Genomic DNA, 20361 nt, shown 5'->3' with positions numbered 1-20361 from the left:
AGGCTGCAGGCAGAAAGGCAGCATTCCAAACGATGTTCTTCTCCACGGTTTTTAGTGGGCTTTGCAAAATTAAACAAGGAGGTGCAGAAAAAAAACCCTAAAGGTGAAAATGTTGTGATAATGTACTGCTTTTGTCTAACACACAAGGTAAAAGGCCAAATTCAGACATCTGAGGTGCTTAACTGAATTACTTCAATTTTATTTTGAGGTGGTATCTGAATGTTTCTGGAGATACTTCAGTGTCAGTTTTAAAGTCATTTTGTAAAAGATAACTCTGATGTGCAAGCCACAGGCTTCAGAATGATACAGTTCAACCCTTAAAATCTTTGTCTCAAGCTACAGTAAGACCAGTGGATTCTTACATATAAATATTACACATGCACATTACACAGAAAACAATCTGAAAATAAAAATCTGTTATTTTACAATCAGTAGCATTATTACAGGATTCTTATGTTCACAAAACAACTATATACATGTATAATTTTGGTTTTCTCACTTTTATTAGAAAATTTACAATGTGTACTTCCATTGGACACAGATCTTTTTACTTTCCTTGGTGTTCAGAAAAAGTGCTGTTTTTATGTATCATATTAACAGCAAATCTCAGAGATATGGAGTGCACATTGCTACTTTCATCAGAGAAAAAATCTGCTACCTTTTTTTCCCTGTATAATTAATTAATCCCGGGTTAAAAAGTATTCTTGGAGGTGAGCACCAAATGCAAAATATGCTGCCTTGACTGTATTTTGTTTTCCTGGTGAGGGACGACCATGCTTCTGGGAATCAGCATTTATTCTCATTGCTGTACTTTCTGTTCATTCACTTCACAAGTTCCAGGGAACACAAATAAGTAGACCAACAGATCATATTTAAATATTGGTGGAATAGATGTACCACACTTAAGTAAGGCACATCTTGCATGAATTTAACATTAATGAGATTTTTCCCCTCCTAATGACTGGACAATGAAATCTGTTTTCTTAGTTTGAAAATCCTGTAAATATTTCCGAAGAACTTTAAATTCCAGTCCCTCTCTTTCCCCTCCAAGTATGGCAGTGATGGCATGAGAACACTATTAACTTAAAGCTATTCTTAAAAGGGTTTTGTAATTCATTAGAATTACTGACATTTAGAGTTGCAGACACCATGTATGCAGTATCCAAAAGCATTCATTTTGCAGGCAGTTTGGAAAGCTGCCATACTGAAGGATGGGGCCATAAAACTGCACTTATTTCTAGGTATGAGAAGATATGAGAAGTTAAAGCTTTTTTCTTTTGCCATTTAAGATTGTGGACTCACACTAGAGGAGGTAACTGATGGATGGATTAATGTTAGCTGGTGTCAGATGGGGCCATTGTGATTGCTTTTATGACCAAACTGGTAATGCTGGGGCTGTAGTTCTGTAAAAAAACCCTGCTAGACACCAGCAAGTCTTGCTCTCTTTTTCTCTACCTACCCCTTCTCCTGCTTCTGCAGCTGGCTGTGGGGTCCTGCCCCATTCTTCACACTTACTGTGAACTTCATTATGCTTTTCCACTGATTTACTTTACTGACCCAGGAAAGGACTATCAAGACTCTTTTTGTGGGGTGAGCCAGTTGAACTGGTTTGTGGAAAGAGCCCATAAACAACAAAGATAAGTTAATGTGAGCATGTGGCTGAGGGCAGGCCTGTCTTTGGAGTAGTGATAAACTATTAGATTCCCTTACATTATCCCTTTCAGCCATACCCATGTTACACAGGGTGATGCACTGAGGCCAGCATGAGGGTTTGTATATAGAGCACTTTGTATACACAGCATTTTGTTTGTATACACAGCTGTCCACCAAGGTAAGAGAGTGATGGAGTGCACCAGCATCGCTTTGCTAACACTGTTCCCAAAACCCAATTCCTGTGTGGGAATTGGTGCTGCAGTTGTGTGTGCAGATGGCTATAGCCAGCACAGTTCTACTTTCACATGCCTAACTAATTTGGGAATTAGGAAGGAAAGCAAACAAAGAAGAATAATAAAAAATATGCCTATGAAATCCCTTTCACAAAGATTCCTGCTACCCTCCTCCCAACTTTTTTTTTAAAATAAGATCCCCAAACATCACTTAGCCCAATGAAGTATTGTAATGAAAACCACAAACTTTTCTGTGTCTTTTTTTGTTGCGCTTTTTCCAGGTACTTTCTATTACTCAGGAAGGGTTTTGTTTCAAAACACAGTGTGATTTTTATTCACTTACCTGCATAATGCCTCAATAGCATCTCTGTCCAGAAAGTCATGCTCTCGCTTGACTAGAGCAATGTCAATTGGAAAAAGGAGATCTGTAGGAAAAGAAACAGATGGAATCAAAGTGACACTTATTCCCAGTGATGCGTTATTTCAAACAACCAGCTGCCTTCAGTTGAGCTCATCAAGATGCCAGTGATTGGTACTTTTTAGGTAAACACATGCTATCGCCTCAAATGCCAGAGGTGCTTCCTTTTCATCTACAAATTTTTGACATGCAGCCTTGATAACTGAAAGTTCATATACAGAATAGAGGAAAAACTGTTAAAGCAGAGATGAAACAATGGGAGACAGAAAAAGGCAAATGCAAGCTTCCCTATCAGACATCAGAAGTGCAAACTAATTCAGGCTAGCTTTATTTAAAATAAATGTGCAATCTCCATCAAAGTACTAATATCTCACATTAAAGAACAAAGGTCAGTAAATCCCAAAACTCTGAAAGAATGAAAAAAAAAGCGCCTTTAATCTCCTTAGCTGTTAATCAAGCTACTTAAAAGTCTGACACTGATACATTAATGAGATACGGCTTGAAATGAAAGCAAGCCAAGCTGCGTGGAGACCATACTGCCTCCTTTCCTTAGGAGATTATTTGGGTAAACAACTGGGAGAGTGAGGGGGAGGAAACAATGTTGGCAGAGAACTGAAAATTTACTTCAGCTCTGAAGCAGCACACACATATATATTATTTACTGTACTCCACAGATTCCTGACTGTCATACAGGTCCTGATCTGGCATTCCTTGCACAGCTAAAACTCCCACCCAAAGCTGCTGGTTGTTCAGGGCACACAGAAATACAAGGTCAATCTATGAACAGACTGCTGCAGTTGCATACAATTTTCTTGATCCCAGTAACTTCCTGTGAATTTTTTAATTTCTGGAGACTGGGAAGAATGAGCTGAAATGAGGAAAAGAATTAAGACTGATATTAATTTCTAGAAAGATATTTTCTATACTAACAGAAAATGAACTATATTAATTCTATGAAATTAATTAATTTTCTATAACAACAGAAACGAGTTCTACATCCTCATTTTCATAGCACTATAGAATGGTTTGTGTTGGAAGGACCTTAAAGTTCATTTAGTTCCAAGCCCCCTGCTATGGACAGGGACACCTTTGATTAGATCAGGTTTCCCTAAGAGCTGTCCAACCTGCCCTTGAACACTTCCAGGGACAGGGTATCCACAGCTTCCACAATTGCCTCAGGAATTCAAATTCTGCAAAATGCTAGGAATTCTGTATTTTCTACAGAAAACTGTGGTTTTAGCAAAGCAACTGACAAAGGTTCACTGATTAATCTCCCATATCAAATGTGCTCTGTGTGGGAACAACCCACATAGGTGACTTCTCAGAACTCTTGTACGATACCCAAATGATTCACAGGTCTCCCCGTCACTATTTTAAGTAGAAAGTACAAGTAAAGAGGGTGAGCACATTCAACTGGTATTTTTTAGCACTGCTGATGTAAGTTTTTCCACTGGGAAAGTTGTATCTTAGCATGCCCACAAGAGAACGTGGGAGAACTTAAGTGAAGGAGGTGACTTGAAAGAAGTTGATAGTCTGCATAAGACCATTTTTTTAACAGTTAATCTATGCTACTGCTGGCTTTGTTGTTGCTGCTGCCAGGGGGGCTTGCACAGGACAATGGTATATTGTTTTTCAGTAAGGACAGCTGTCCTTTCAATGGGTATGGCTGGCCTTGCTCTCACAGCTTCTCTCTCACCTCTGTGGTCCTTTTGATGTTAGACAGGACATGCTGTTACAATAGAAACTTCATGTAAGTTTAGAATCTCTAGGTAGGGCAATGTTTTCTGAACGCAAGTAATTTATTAGGGGATTTATGACTCAGTATAATAAAAAACCCACAAACCCACATAATCAGCTGAAAGTTTTGCCTCAGTTGTAATGAAGACTGGAGGTACAGTTACAGCTCCATATCCCAAGAAAACCTTGGCATCTCCATGAGAACACAAAAAAACAAGAAGGAAGGAAAAAAAGAAAAAATAAAAGGAAATTTAATTTCTGAACAGGCAAAGGAAAGTCTTGCCAAGTGCTGCTTTTGAAAGTGCTATGATGATCTCGTATTGCCAATGCAGCTGCAAATCAAAGCTCAACAAGATCATTTTTCAAGAAGGTCAGCTCAGCATTTGCTGTAATTTTCAGCAGTTATTCACTGTAAATAACAAACTTTCTATGCTCGTTCTTACAAGCAGCAGCTGGATTTTGCTTTGTAAAAATGAAGAGGCAGTTAAGAGTGCACAATAATTGCACTACAATGAAAGTAATTTTAAGTGGTGTGGGGGAAAATTCTGAACAATAATATAGATACATAAAAAGGATATCACACTTTAAAACAAACTTCTGCATGCTACTCTGCATCGGAGTGTAAGAAATGTATGCCAAACCTGCAGGTTTCTAGCAGGTTGGAGAGGCAGCAAAGACAACAGTTCTAATTGAGCAAAACTAAAGCAGACACACAGAGTGAATTCATCCCAGAGAAGGACAAGTGTCTGCAGGAGGTAGCCACTCCTCTGAGGAGCTTCTGTGCAACAACAGCTTGTATGTTCTTTTTCCCCTCATAGTAAGCCTGTGTCTATCTCTGACCCAAATCGTTCTGAAAAAACACACAGGACTTGGGAATCATGAGGCACACAGATGTACCCATGCATATGCAGAATTCCCTACTACTGTTCCATTAGGAGAGTTGGCCAGTGGAGCTGGACACAGCTTTTTTATTTCTTCAAGACTGGGCATGTAGTAGTGGATGACTACGTTCCTTTCTGTTCCAACCAGAGGGAACGTATCACTGTACTAACATTTACATTTGTTCTATGATGATGTTTGGAAGATTCACACTAAAAGAAAAACCTGAAAACAGTTCAAAACTCTTGAGTGCTTCAGAGTCTCATTGGGTTTGGTACACCTATGTGTGTGGTGGATAGCAGAGAGCAGACCAGTCCCTAAAAGTCATGGTATGTACTGGAACTTCAGTTGTGCCCCTGAATCTCATTTATTGGTGAATATGACATCTTCTTGTCCAAAAGTTGCTGGGGGAGGATCGAGTTCAGGTGCCTACCTTCATAAAGCTGCGCATACTGTGGGAACCCAGCAGCCCGCAGCCAGTCACAAGCTTCCTTGGCCTCGATTTCTGAAAGAGGACAGAAACAAGCCACCCTCTGATTAGTGATCTGCAAGGAAAGAAATTCCTCTCTACCACTTCTACTATCCGCATTGCAAAATAAGCACAAAGGTTTCCAGAAACTTTGAACTGAGACACACATTTGCTTATCCCAGTTTGCTTTTCTTCTCACTATCAAACATATCTTAGATTCTGGAAAGTCACTAGCATTCAGCTGCTGTTTATCAACAGCTCATCATTTTAATAGTTAGAGAAACAGGCACAAATGAAAACTGCAGCAGTTATGGATTATCCTGTACAGGTTTTTTTAACACTAGAAAAAACAGCACTGCAATCAACATGAGCAGCGTTTGTTCAGCAAATCTTATGGTACTCTTGGCACAACTACTTTGTCTTGACAGAAATTCCTCGCAGAGCTCGCATTACTGTGCACTTTAACACCTTGTAGACAGTACTGACAGACTCAAGCCCAAGAACAACTGACACACTGTACTGCAGCTCACTCAAGCACATATTTACTACCCAACAAGAACCTAGTTTCACTGGAAGTCTACAAGGCATTTATGAGTTACTTGGTATACTACAGGAAGGTTTCCCTCACACTGCCTAAAACAGCATGCCACAGAATTATATTATTCACACACATATACATTACACTGAAAGAAAGAAATATTAGTCTGTGAATAAATCACATATAAATTCATTTTTTACTTAATAGAAGTAGAGATAAATAATATGTTATCGTATTAGCTCAAACTAGAAAAATATAAAAGGTATTTAGGGTATTCTACAAGTGTTGAAGAAATGGATTGGGCTAATTATGTTCTTCAAAAAATTCAATAAAGTGATACTGGGAATTCAGCTCCCTGCTTAGAACTGATCAAACAAACAATGAGAAATCAGAAACGATTAAAGTTTGTCTGGCTTTGATTATATTCGCTGTTCCTAATGGACCAGGAAACAAAAGCTTCACTATGCACAACTCAGTACACAATTTTGCTACCTACTTGGAGGGGATACTATGGCTCCCTGCTACAGAAACCATGCACAAAGGGGCTCGCTCAGAATTGCTCCAAATACAGGTTACTGCACACAGGGCATTGAAGAGCCAAACACAACATAAGTAAAATATCACAAGATTTTGTCATGCTATTAAATATTCCCAGTGAGATAGATACACAAAATTGGATGAAATGGCAGGCACCTTTTAGCGTCTCCAAAACAATGGCAAATCCCCTTTAATTTTCCAAATCGCTACAATAGCGCTGAAATAGTTGTGCATTGCCAGACTACTTGGCTAAGACACATATCCAAACCAAGGGGTTAAGGTGAGCCAAAACACAACATTCCAGAAAAATAAACATCTAAAAATCCACTCCTGTTGAAGTCAGGACAAGCAGGCATTTGTGCAACTTGTGTTTGCTTCACCTTTGGGTTATGGGACCACATGAGAACAAGCACGTACCAACATATTGACTTAGCTACTGATTAAGAAAAGGCATTATTCAATTCCAATTGCAAGCAATTGTAAAGTTTTGCTTAAAGTAGTATTTTAATTTCAGTATGCTACGGAAATACATGGGAAATTTAATAAAGAAGAAAAAGGTATCTAAAACATATTTGAAACTTGTACTGCTAAAGCAAGAACAAACAACATGATAGATTAATATTTCAGAAGCAATTAAAGTAGTAAAGCAAAAAATCTGCAACTAATTTTTAGAGTACTTAAAATAAAATGCAGTATCTTATAGGTCACATTCTGCAGAAGTATCTGGATTGAATGAGAATTTTATTTGATTTAAAACTAGAAAAAAAATTATCCTAGATAACAAGCACTTAGAAAAAAATGCAGGGAGATGCTTGCAGTGCAATTGAAAAAAGTGTGAGATTCCTGACTACTACAGGCACTGTTCAATGTGTTTAAATATTTGTTCACAGGTCCTTTACTGAGTGCCCCAGGTATATGACCCGTAAATTATTTCTAGAGCTAGAAAATTATGAATATGCATTTATCTGACTTTTTTTACCATTCTCTATAGAGGCCTTGTGTATCTTTTCCACAAATATATATGCCAGTTATGTGGAAGTTACATTTTATGGGTACCCAGGTGTCATGTGCCTTTGGGATTTTCAGAGCATATTTGCTTTCAAAATACCTTTGAGAATCCCCCAAGAAGTCTACCTGGGCAATGAAACACCTGAGGTTTTCCTGTCTGGCCACAAGAATTCCAGGGAACAATAAAACACAAGTGCTTCTGTCCATGGATTAGGCTATGTAAATGCCTAGGGTTGGGTACGAGACAGTGCAGAGCCTTTAAAAGCCATATTTACCCCATTTTCATAGAGCAAGTTGCAAGTCCTGTTGCAAGTCCTGGAAGAGCAAAGGGTTGCAAGTCCTGTTGCAAGTCCTTGGAAGGGTGAAGGGTTTCGAGTACTATCTTGAACAAGGGGCCAGTGAATCCCCTGAGACCAGGGCTCTCTCCATGTCATCTCCATCCACACAAAGCATGTGTAAGAGAGGGACATGATGGGTACAGGTGATAGAGTGGAGGTGGGACCTAAAAAAGTAGCTCCTCTGTCCAACTCCAGCTGGCCAAACTCAGGATTCCTACTAGACTGTACTCCTATGTGGTATGACCAGACAAATGGGAAGGTAGTATTTTAACCCCGTTTCCCTCTCTCAACCTTGTTGGCTACTGATGAGCCAGAGTATGAACAAAACTCTATGTATGTGAAATTCAGGCAGATCAAAATATGGTCAGAGGGAGAATCCAGCCCAAGGTGCACTGAATAAAGCTGCACAGAAAGCTGAGTACACTGAACAAGCTTCCTCACATAAGAGACACAAATTTAAACAGCTGAGAGCTCGTCTAGGTAAAAAGTTCATTATCATAGCTTAACTGGAATCTGTGAGAATAAAATACATTGGTTAAACCTGAGGTTCTGGCCAAGTCATTTAAACTGCCCTAGAGGAAGAAGCTCTTTCCCACAATTTCCAAATTCCAGCTTCCAGCTCAGCAGCATTAGCCCTGGGACTCTTGGTTTGCTAGCTGCCAGTTTCATATCCAAGTGGACATAAGAATATTTATGTGTAAGTCCTTGTCATCCTGATCAATGGCAATCAAGACAATAAGATACAAAAAAAGAACAGGTCTTCCAAAATCAGGTTTTCCAACTTCTTCTAAAAAGATTTAGAAGGGACAGAGCATTCATTAGCCTTTGTTCAGTATCCCATGAGAGCATAGATAATTATCTGAGCTATGAACACACTATCAAGCACAGCATTTGCTTGGTTGGGGCCAGCTGATAGCCACAGGGAGAAGAGGAAACTTGTAGAGGAACTCTACACTGCTTTCCAACCTATTTTAGGAAAGCCCTACTTCAGCCACAATTTGCAAAGCAATTTCTGATGAAGATCTGGCAGCTGAACTGATAAGGTGCTGCAGGCAAAGGACTGGTCTCACTCCCTCCTTCCCACTCCATCCCTGCAGTGCCACTTCCTTTCTGAATCAAACATCCTTGCCAGTTAAAACCTTTACAATAAACTACCATTCAGTATGCATTCCAAGCAAGAAATGTATGTGCAGCTTTTCAGACGTGCATCCTGTGCCCTCCCCCAGCAGCAGGAGGTTCTTGTACGAAAAACCGCTGGCAAGAAAGAAATTGTGCTATTATTTCTAAGTGTCCCGATACAAAAAAAATCCCAAACCTCTTAGAAATTAAAACAAAACAAATTAAAAAAATCCCCACCCAAATCCCCAAAAAATCCAAAAAGAAATACAATGAAGTCTTTATTCTTGGTGTCGTGTAAGCAAACAGCAGGCAAATGTGTTAAAGAGGAAACAGGAAATTTTTATTGGAAACAGCTTTATTTGTTAGTCTGTTTTACAAAGCAGGCCTCCATGCTCAAATCAAGGGTAGGATAGGAGTTCCTTTTGTGCATGGTTGGGAACCATTAGTCCTTATTTACCCACTTCCAGGGGGATTAGGAGGACTCAATTCTTCCCCAGAGTAGTAAATTAAAATGGGAAAGTCTAACTTCCTTTTTGTTAAACTTTGGCTAATCTTGGTTCCTGGCCTTGTAAATTCCCAAGTTTAGACCTTCAGAGCAAAAATATCTCATTTCACACCTTGCTTGATACTGCAGTTGCAGAAGGGAGAACTGTAAGATGTCTATAGTCTTTGTTTAATGATACCTTCTTTCCCATAGACAATAAAAACACACAGTAATGTTCTTTCAGGGAAAAAAAAATCACCTTTGCAGTCCAGTTAAGATAGCAACATTGCTTACTTTCATTCTTCTTTTTTGCTTCCATGGAATAACATGCAATTTAAGCACTAGCTCTTTCAGGGTCTTCAGGACAAGGTGCAAAGCAGATGTATCTTTGTACAGTCATGCATTGACTCAATTTTCACCTAAGTGCTAAACATATTACGAACAGTTTTTCCAAGCAGATGGTTTTCTCTTGCCTCAACTCAGACACCTTTACAATCATATTAGCACCTCCACACATCAGTTCGACTCATCTCACCTTTTGGCTCTGTTAAAGAGAGAAGCTTGTAAAAATCTGTAGTGAGACTGGCAAAATCAGCACAATGAAAATCAAATTTCAGAAAAAAATGGGCTTCACTGCTTAAGGTTTGCTTCAATGTAATACATAAAACCTGGGTTTTTTGAGCTTCTTAATTACATCTTGGTCCTAATTTTTAGCTAAGTGATTCTATTTGAAATTCACTATTTGACTTTTCTTTTGGAAGAGAAAAAAAAAAACTTGTAGAAATTGAATACAAAATCATCTTCCTGAATTAGCTTGCAGGAGAAGCTCTCCCATACAGTGCAGAGAACATGATTTCAGATTTTCATGAAAGCTGGAGATGAACACAGTCTCTCCTTACTTTAATGCCTAAAACTCCATAAACTATCTGCATGTTTTCTAAGGCACAGAGGAGCACATGGAGCACACAGAGCACAAAGGGTTCTTCCCCATCCAGGACTGATGGTCCGGTTTAATGGCTGCAAATGGCTTGCATGCTCTTTTTCTGTCTATATCAGAAATTATCTCTCCCTGCATGTCATGTCCTTCTGAAACTTCTGGTGCTTTGCAAAATTATTGCTCAACTCAAAAACACTGTCCTGAGCTATTAAGAAACTTGAGATCATTCGGGATCATATTTTTTAAGACCAGCTGTGGTATATGTGAGAAATACTCTTATTTGGATAGAATTCCACTGCACAAGTACAAGCAATCATTTTTCCTAGTGCTTGAATTGCATCCCTGACATGTGAATTGTGGTCCCAACATTAGACCTGATCACACTACCCAACCACTCAGTCTACAGATACATGAAGGCAGATGTGAAATCTGAGACAAACTGGGGAAATAACTGCGCTATGGCAGCTGTCTACAAATGAGCAGGCCAGGCACTGAAAATGATAAATCAGTTCTGTGTAATGTCATATGCCTGCAGCCCTTTAAAGTTGGGACAGTATGACTGACTTCATAAGAGTAAGCCTGTTCTGTGTCCATGGCCTCAGACGGTTTCCACTTTGAAGATATGTGACTGTTGCTTGAAAATAATTAAATTCCTTCTTATAAGTCTGTTTTTTCTCAGACTTATATTGTTAAATATTCTTTAGGCAGTATCATTGACTTAGTGCACCTTTCAAGAAAGTAGCACATAGCAAAGGCCTAAAGACAGCAAAAATGCAATTAGTGAAGAACAGGATTTTATAAGGATAAGGCCCTTAAACACAAACTTGGGAAGCTTGTCAATAAATGTTCAACCACTAAAGACTAGAGCATTCTGAAAATCCCATTAAAAGCTCTTGCAAATTTCTAACACATTTGGTATTTCTTCTAATTCTAAGAGAAAAATCTAACCTTATACAACTGTTCTAGAATAGTCTGGCATATTCAGTCCACGAAGGATGCATTTCTAGAAGAACCAGTGAGATCAAGAGAATATAAAGCATAGCTTTCAAACTGATTATGAGCTTGCAGGTTTTGAAGTGAAAGCTAACAACCCAAGAGAGTAACTTTTCTCCTTTCACCTTCAAAGTGTGAGTTACATTTTGCAATAGCAGCTGCCTTTTTTGATGTGCTCCTGTATTTCACTGTGCTTCAATTTACCTTCTACAGTCAAACGATACATGCTGTGATCTCCATTTACCACTGCCTGTCTCAGCAATCAATTTAAGCCAGTATGGATGCATGTGCAATTTTAAGAAAATATCTCTTATTAAAAACTTTCAGAGGGGTGGGGAGAGGGGAACTCACAAACTCTTGAGGGAAACCATATGTGACACGAAATACATATACTGCTTTCTAGTCATAAAACCCCTAGAAATGGTGATGAATGTTACTCAGATATTCCACAACTATATGACGACGACTAAAAAAATACTCTCTTTGTGTTGTCTCCTGCTGGCTTTGGGTTAAACATGGGACTGACTGACTTTTTCAAGTCACAGAGCCTTGAAGCAAGACAGTAACTATGCAGTTGATGTTATGTATAAACCACAGGTCACTGGGAGAAGAAACAGAGTATGTTTGGAATTTGTGTGGGAACAGATGAAGAAGTAAGGAAACAGATGTTTAAGATCATATATTGATGTTTTCTCTGAAAAAAAAGCAGGAAGCTTGAATACCCTTTTTTTTTGGTCAGCAGAACTTTTGAAAAATGCAAATGGCTTACTTCCACTGATAGGTTTTAAGTTTGTTTATTTCCTTATTGATGAAAGCTAAATAAAAATAAAAATAAAAATAAAAATTAAAATTAAAAAAAAAAAAAAAGTGACTGGTTTCCAAAATACCCACAGAGGTGTATGTTGGTTGTATGTACTTTCCCTCCTTCCCAACTATACCAAATTACAGAATATAGTACTTTTAATTGCTCACCAATACTCTTGCTAGCACAGCAAACACAATACTGCTTTTGTGGACCAAAATATAATTATTAAACTTGAACCTCCTATTCACAGTCTTCAGCATATCAAAATCACTTCAAAATTTTTCAGCTCAAAACATAAAAGGAGAAACAACATTTGTTGAAAATATTTCAAACATTTAGAGATTGAGCCAACACTTGCTAAAATCAATGGGAGCCTCCATAAATTTCAGAGGACTTAAGTGGGACTTTCCCAGTGTGGATCCATGGGCCTCTAAAACCCAACAAAACCTTTGCAGGAATAACTGAGGTCAGTTTCACAGTTCTCACTATTTTTAGCATGGGAAGAAACACAAGTTTTCATCAGAGCACAAGGAAGGACAGTGCCCGATGGCAGAAGGTCAGAGAGGGCACAACCACCACCTCTAGAGCATGATCTGGCTGGCAAGAGGTCCTTCCCTCCATCAAGAGGACCTAGCACAACTGATCAGCTCCAAAAAGCACCAAATCAACATTATTTTGGGATCTGATAAAGGGCTACTGAAATAAAGGATATTCCCCATGTGTCTGTCAAGCCGTTTCCCTATACACTCTGTAACAAATTGCAATTATTGCTTATTTTCACACCATTAAATATGATTCTAGCTGCTCAAAGTTAGCTGCATTACTTCCTAACTTGTTAATAATTTTGTGAAAGCTTGTTCTAGGACACAAAAGAATCATCACAACTCCTGGTATACACTGTAAACCAAGTTAATAATTTACTCCTAAATAGGCTTTTGTTTTGTTTTGTTGTTGTTTTGGTTTTTTTTTTTTTTTTTTTTGGATTTTGAGCATATACAGGAGAATTAGGAAAAAAATTTAAAAACCAATGTGATCTGAAGGTAAAAAATAATTTGTTTAATCAGAAAACTATAGCTTGATGAGGCAGTTTTCCTGTCAAATAACAACTCTTTTTATAGGTTAAAGATGGTCTTCTCCCATCTTGTTTTTAAGAAGGTTCACAGATGAAGAGGAACAAGATGTCAAGTAACTTAAAAAACCTTCAAGAAATAATTGAGCACGTGGATTATTTATCTGGCCTGCTTAACACAGGGTGGTCTTGGAGGAGGATTATTTGGGGCAGAGAAAGCAGTTAGTCAAATCCTCTGATGGAGGTCATGTTGACAGATTCCAGAGTGAGAAACAAATCCTCCTCCAAAGAGTGGGAAATAGAAGATAACTTTAACCTTCTCTTCTCTCAGAAATTACTTGGTTAGCATGACCTTTGAGAACATACTGAAGAGCAAACATTAACCATTGCTACTCCCAAGTCCAGCATTAATATCCTCCAACTGCCCCCTGCCCGCAAGCTCGTGGTGTGCACGCTTGCGCACAGTGCGCGAAGCTCAACTCTAAGGCCATTCCAGCCCCGAGGGAGGCAAAAGTGAGTAGGCACAGCATGACAGATACTTCATCTAAAAAGGCACAAAATGTAGGCTACCTGTTCAGATCTAGGAAATAACAATGGTATAAGAACCGATCTGAACTGGCTCAATGGTTCATACAAAAGAAAGTAGATTTTCTAGACAGTTACTACTTTGAGCTTGTTAAGCCTCAACCTCAAAACTGCCTGTGCATGTAGAAAGAACTGTATGGAAGAATGACTACCTTTACATCATAACCATCTACAGCCAACATCATTGATGACACAGTCCCGAGCTACATCCTGTGGGGATGGTACAACACCAGATACAAAATACCAGTGGCAGTGAACAGCCCAGCATAAAGCTAATTGCATCACAGACAAATGCCTTCTTCCCTGATGCAGAATTAAAGATGTAAACACGATTTTTCCAAAGCAAATATTACTATGAACCTCCTGTTTTCAGATATTAGAGACAGTTACAATATTCTGTCTGTGATACTGCATACTTGAAATTGCTTCTCTCAGTACAAGATCTAATGGTCACATCTAGTATGGATGGAAGAAGAAGGGAAGTTAAGTTAGATCATGAAGCTTTACGCTGGAAAGTTTCTTGTATCTTATGTGCACAGGAAATCTGTTCTTAGAACTCATGGAGAACAGAGGGAAGGGTGGTCAGCAGAGCATCCAATTCTATGGGTCCACAGGGTCACCAATCCAAAAATGCAAAAATGCAAAAATGCAAGGAGGGGTGCATGTGTAGTTTTCTTAATCCTGAAACTTCAGTAAATTACAAGAACAGGTCTGGGAAAATTAGACTGTGTCCATGACTGACTTCAGCAAATCTTTCATGCATCTCCTCAGGAATCATTCTTAGCACAGACTACTGCCCTTGAATAGAAAGATTTAGACAAACGTAAAATAAATATATTTAAACCCAAATCTAAGGAACTCTGCACCATTTGGACTTTAAAAAAATGCCCCACAAGAAATAAGTGAGCCATCCTATTGTGTCTACATTAGAAGAGAGACCAGATAAAATTTTTTTCCTTATCCTGTCTCACCGAGCATAGTCCTTCCCAAGGGAAACAAATACTAGACAATATTTGAAAGAATATTCATCCTGGGAAATAAAAATGATTGTGATACTCCTCTAAAGGCACCAAAGTAGTTTAGAATGGTCTGTAGTATCACCTGTAACTTTCAGATAATGGAACTCAGTGAATTACTAGCTGGTTAAGTCATTCTGGACTCTCTTTTGGTTCTGCCAGTCTTGCCAATGTTATACTGTACTAGGAGACCTAATGATTTCAAAGATATGCTGAGTGGGATAGGGTAGCACTGTCAGCAAGATTGGCAGAGTAAGTGTCCGGTGACAAGAACCAGAAAGTTCCAATCACAGCCCAGTCCTGTGCCCCTTTCATGAGACTTGTGCATCATTGCAGACAGAATTTGTTTTTTCTTTCGAACAGGAGGAGTGAAGGTAGATGAGAAAATAAAAAAAAAACAAAACAAAACAAACCCAAAAAACCCCTGTGAAAAACAGCTTGGCAAAAAACTTTGGAAATCACAAAACATGCAAGACAATTCTGATACCCTGCACCTTGCGGAATTACTGATTGCTTAGGTACAAGCAAGAAGTACGCCTGGAATTGCTGAAATTACCAAAATTTCTGTATATCTACTTTCATTACATTACTGGAGAGAATGTAGAATTTTGTAATTAATTCACCTTGAAACACTGAGATTAAAACTGTAAGCAGAACCATATGATACCCAAAGAATATACATAAATTATACAGGGCATAATCTCTTTATTTAGTGGACATAAAACCAGCAAATTTTCTGTGAACTGCAGATCATTTGATTGCTGTATTTCTATAACATGCACAAGAAGGAAGGGGAAACATCTGAAGTTATTTTTATTTCCCCAAGTCTTCTGGCTATACTGTATGAATGCTAGGGTGGGTCTGGTATTGTCTGAAATGTGTCAGGGTCCTTTTGCATAGCCTCATTTCCTTCTTCCTGTCGCTAGGAAGGATAGTTAAGCATGAAAAGTGCTTGTTTACAGTACAGGACCATCCTGTTAAGCACATGAGTTCTCTTCCTCTGTCTCCTTTTAACCAGCCAAGGGGTGCATTGTGTTTATGCTCAAGCCAGTAGCACAACTCCAATCAGAGGAGAACTGGAGGAGAAGTCTGAATCTCTTAAGAAGCCCAAACATAACATACTGTGGTATTCTGCCTAGGAAAAAAACTTTATGGTGCAGACTGCATCTCTAAATATTTGTGGAACTCATAAATTCAGATGCCTCAAACAAACCACTGCCTAGAATGTAATGAATCAGAAGAACCAGAAAAGTAAAACCAAGCCACCTCATCTCCTTTTTCTAGGAATCTTAATATAAACATTCGAGATTAGTGCATGAGTACAGCTACAGTACCTTTTTCCTACCCCCACCAGAGGCAAAATACACTGGGCACTTGTGAGTTTCCATGAGTAGCATCAGTCTTCATCTGTGGCCCAGCAAGGCAGCTGCAGAAGTGGCTGAGAAGACCCTGACTCGAGAATTAAAAATCCTAGATTGAATCTACACTACTGAGAAATAAAACCCAAATAAAACCACCAGATACATTCTCGCTTTTAGCTGCCACTTGGAAATGAAATTTAATGACTTTAGGAAGTTATGTGTTTAAAACAATGTATCAGCACTTCATTTTGATTAAAAAAAGTATCAATTAACAACCCAAATTATTTTAGAAGATGAGATCAAGAAGTCCTAGAGGCCATTAAAGGTAGCTTGAAATGCTCTGATTTCTATGAACTTGTAGCTGAAAGGAATTTTGTCAAAATAATATCTATATCTTCTCTTGCATATACTGTATTCTCTAATCAAAGAATCTCAGCCCTAATTACAATTCCATCAGCAAATTGAAGTAGTAACCCAAACCCATTTTTTTATCCATCCCACTTCCTGGCCATCTCAGCCTTTTTCTTTTTGTTTGTTGCTTCTACTGGAGATGCAGAGCAGGATGCCTAGAGGACAGCAGTAATAATACCTGGGAAGACAAGATAGTACTCTACCCCTGTGGAATCAACAGACACACCTAATACCAACTCCATGTGCTGTCAGCCAGCAAGAGCCTGGTTGCCAGACAGATGCTGAATCAGTCTGGCACTGAGCTGTTGACAGATTCATACTCATAAGAAATCTGCCTATTATCTTCCTGAAGTTCACTACAAACAGCCTTAGAACATAACCTGACTCAAAGAATTGTTACTGAATTGCTGCTAGGAATTTCTTGATCAGGGCAGGGCAATTCAAACAGATCACACTTACTCCTGAAAAAAAAAAATAAAAACGTCTATAATTGATGGCTAAGATAAAATTGCATTCCTCAGTCTTTTCAAATCAGATGTGCTAAGTACTATGACACATCAGGCAGAACCTTCTGACTTAGTTGAATACATTGTTTAAATGCAGTTATTTCTTTAAATTTTCCCAAAGAAAATATGACGGGGCAAAAACGCCTAAAAAAACCAGTTGTACCAATAGTAAGTGCCTTGACTGGCAACAGAGCTCATTAGGTTAATGGCAACACATCGCTCGGCAACTTCACAGTTTCGGTGGAACTAAGCCATTGCTGGTGGTTTGCAAAGAAAGGGAGGGTGACACGGAACGTAAAACTGACCGACTGGAAAAAGGCATCGGCTTTCTGTTTTCCTCGAGAAGGGAAAAGGGAAGAGGGGGGGTAGGGGTGAGCCCGTCTGGCAGGAGGTGCTGCTCCTCCACCGGGATCAAAGCCGCCGGGGGTGACATCAGGGCTGGCCACCGCCGCACGGGGGGAGCCACCGGGCTCCTGGAGGCCATCGGGCTAATTACGGAGAACTTCAAAAGGAACTCGACGGTTCCCGTCTCGCAAGGGCTCCCAGAAAAGCAAGAAAACACCCAAAAAAGAGAGAGACAAAAATTAGGGGGGAAAAAAATGCAAACGGGAAAAAAAAAAAAAAACACCATAAAAGAAAGAGATGCACCACGGTGATCTTCAGGGAGCGGCCGCATCCCGAGCGCCGCTCCGCGCCCGCGGTACCCCCGCGCCTCAGCTCCTGCATATTAACCCTTTCGGCCGCGCTTCCGAGCACAGCCGCCGCGGGCGCTTCCCAGACACAGATCCCGGGCTCCCGCAGCGCTCCCGTCTCACCTGGGGCTGCTGCTGCCCCGACGACGCTTCTGACCCCCGCGCACACGGACGGGCCGGCGGGGCCAAGACCCGCGGCTGGGGACGCACCGCACCGCGGGACGGGGCAGCCACCCCCTGCCAGCGCTGCCTTCCCGGGTGCTGCGGGATAACACCAGCGGGACCCCGTCCCGCTCTGCCCCACGCGCTACCCCAGAGCACTTTCCGGCAACGCCACCCCCCAAAAACGGGCCGGGAGAGGCATCCCCGAGCTTACGTGTGAGGATCATGGTCTCCGCCGGCCGCGGTGGCTCCGCGGGACCGCCTGCGGGGCCGGCTGGCTGCGTCCCTGCCTGCCCGCCTGCCTGCGCCCCTGCCTGCCCGCCTGCCTGCGCGGCGGCGGCGGCTTGCAAGTGACACCGGCCGCGGAGCAGCGGAGCGCCCGCCCGGCCCCTTCAGCCGCCCCCGCCCCCGGGGCCGCCCCGCCCCCGGCCCGCTCCGCGCCCCCGCCGCGCCCCCGCCGCGCCCGGAGAGACCCCCGAGCGGGGGCACGCGGCACGAGCCGGCCCCTGCCTGGTCACGGCCCCTAAACACGAGAGAACGGTGACACACACGGGCACACGGCACACGCACTCATGCACTCACACATGCACACGCTCATGCGCACACACACGCGCGCACATGAACATGCATTCACACACGCACCCTCTCCCCCGTCCCTCCGCTGCACGTCTGGGGGGTCCAGGGGAATTGCACGAACCAAAGGTAATGAAGTCAAAGACGACCTAATGGCTTATGTGCATTTTGTTCCTTTGGTTTTTAATGGCTGTCAGCTTTTGCAGTGGCCAGTTCTATAAAAAACAGTCGGCAAAGCTCTCAATACTTTTTCCAGGAAACATAGAGAAGAGAGTTAACTGAAAAGCCAGCATGACTCCTTGGTGTTAAATTGGAGAGGTTTCGAATGGCCTGAGCAGCCCGAGGCATGGGGGATGCTGAGCCTTCAGCCAGAAGCGAGCCGTGCCGGGTGGCCAGGGGATTCCAGTCCCTCCCTCTCCAGAAAGCGTGCTGAAGAGTGCTGTGAAATTTTAGAGCACCATCAGAGTCTGAGTCTGAACCTGGATGGAAAACAAGCGTTTTTCCTATGGGAACCACAGCACAGGCACAGGCAAGTCTTGGAGATAGTGAAGCAAAGCCTGGCTTCACAGCTCTGTGTCTGGAACCTGCTCCCTACACCACTTATTCCCCTTTATATTCTGCGAAGGTTTTTTGAATGCTTATTGCTTGGTTGGCACATTCAAGACTTTAAAATGGCACAAAACAGGTACTTTTGAGCAGTTGCCAAACTATAAGCATGGGAAAATATATTGTGAAAATTTGAAGATATCTGGACCTGTCAAAGATTATGATTGGTTCATTTTCTTCCAAGCCAACATCATATTTTATACTCACTGGTGTTATTCTAACATTCATTTGTCATTTCTGTGCTATGAATACAGATATAAAGTATACATAATGTGATGCTTGAGCTGGCAACTTCCTGAGGAATAAATATCTCCCCCTTCTAGAGGCTGCAAACTGTGGCCAGTTGGCCATTATAGTGTTGTTTCTGGAAACCCCTACACAGCTCTAGGACATTAATTTACTTTAATAGCCCAGAAGAGGATGGAAATGCACTATATCTTCAAGCTTAACTTTACATATGTTACCTGCTTAATCAATTACCTCTTCATATCTAACCTGGCTCGCGCACTTTTTGGCATAGCCACATTTACTTTCATTTTTGAATACTTCTTTTAAGGTCAGGATATATGCTTACTAGATAGGTCAGGCCTGTAAAATGTTAATTCCTAACTCTAGTATGGTGAAGACAGACATACGCTATGCCCCAGGTGTTGAACAGCCAAATTACTCCCAATTTAATTGGCTTTCTGTCTGTATTATCCTTAGTTTTATGCAGTTGGTAGACTAGTAAGTGTCCAAGTGGTCCTCACAAGATGAAATATGCTGGTTGAATATTGTGTGTGATTTTCAGTCTGAATTTCAGAAAAAAAAAAAAAAAGAATTCTCCAAAACATATCCTCAAAAGGAAAGGAGGAAAAAAAAGGAAAAAAAATTACCAAGAACATGTAGGAAAACATGCTGGCCCAAAGGCATTTATATCACAATAATAATGCTGGAACCAGGAGACCACCAAGTGTCAAGTTAATACCCTCTGTAAAAATCAGGATTTGTTCCTGTAAACACAGACTGCCTAGGCTACTTCCTGGACCAAGCCTTCATTTTGTATAGGAAGCTTTTGTATAGGACCCACAGGAAGCTTTTGAAGGAGGAGAGAATGGACTTCGTAGAAAAAAATGGGAAAGGTTTGGAGGACTTGGCGTTGTGAAAGGGAACTCAAAAAATCTAAAAATTAAAGGAGATGTGCACAAGAGTGAAGTAAAATCCACATTGAAAGGGTTGTGTGGTAGTTGCAA

General features: G+C 40.7%; 1 protein-coding gene across 1 annotated transcript in view; it reads right to left on the bottom strand.

Moving 5' to 3' along the window:
* The window catches only part of DLC1 (DLC1 Rho GTPase activating protein), a gene marked incomplete at its 5' end in the record, with an annotated part of 203640 nt that overhangs the window by 20120 nt on the left and 163159 nt on the right, over positions 1-20361 (bottom strand). The window contains 2 exons of the mRNA XM_082282373.1: positions 2230-2311; positions 5354-5425. Of these exons, the coding sequence (XP_082138499.1) occupies positions 2230-2311; positions 5354-5425 (154 nt within the window). The remainder of the gene's footprint in view (positions 1-2229; positions 2312-5353; positions 5426-20361) is intronic.

The sequence above is a fragment of the Coloeus monedula genome (genome assembly GCF_965178545.1).
Source record: "Coloeus monedula genome assembly, chromosome: 5".
NCBI lineage: Eukaryota > Metazoa > Chordata > Aves > Passeriformes > Corvidae > Coloeus > Coloeus monedula.
The sequence above is the reverse complement of the archived record's forward strand: the minus strand, read 5'-3'. Positions and strand labels throughout refer to the sequence as shown.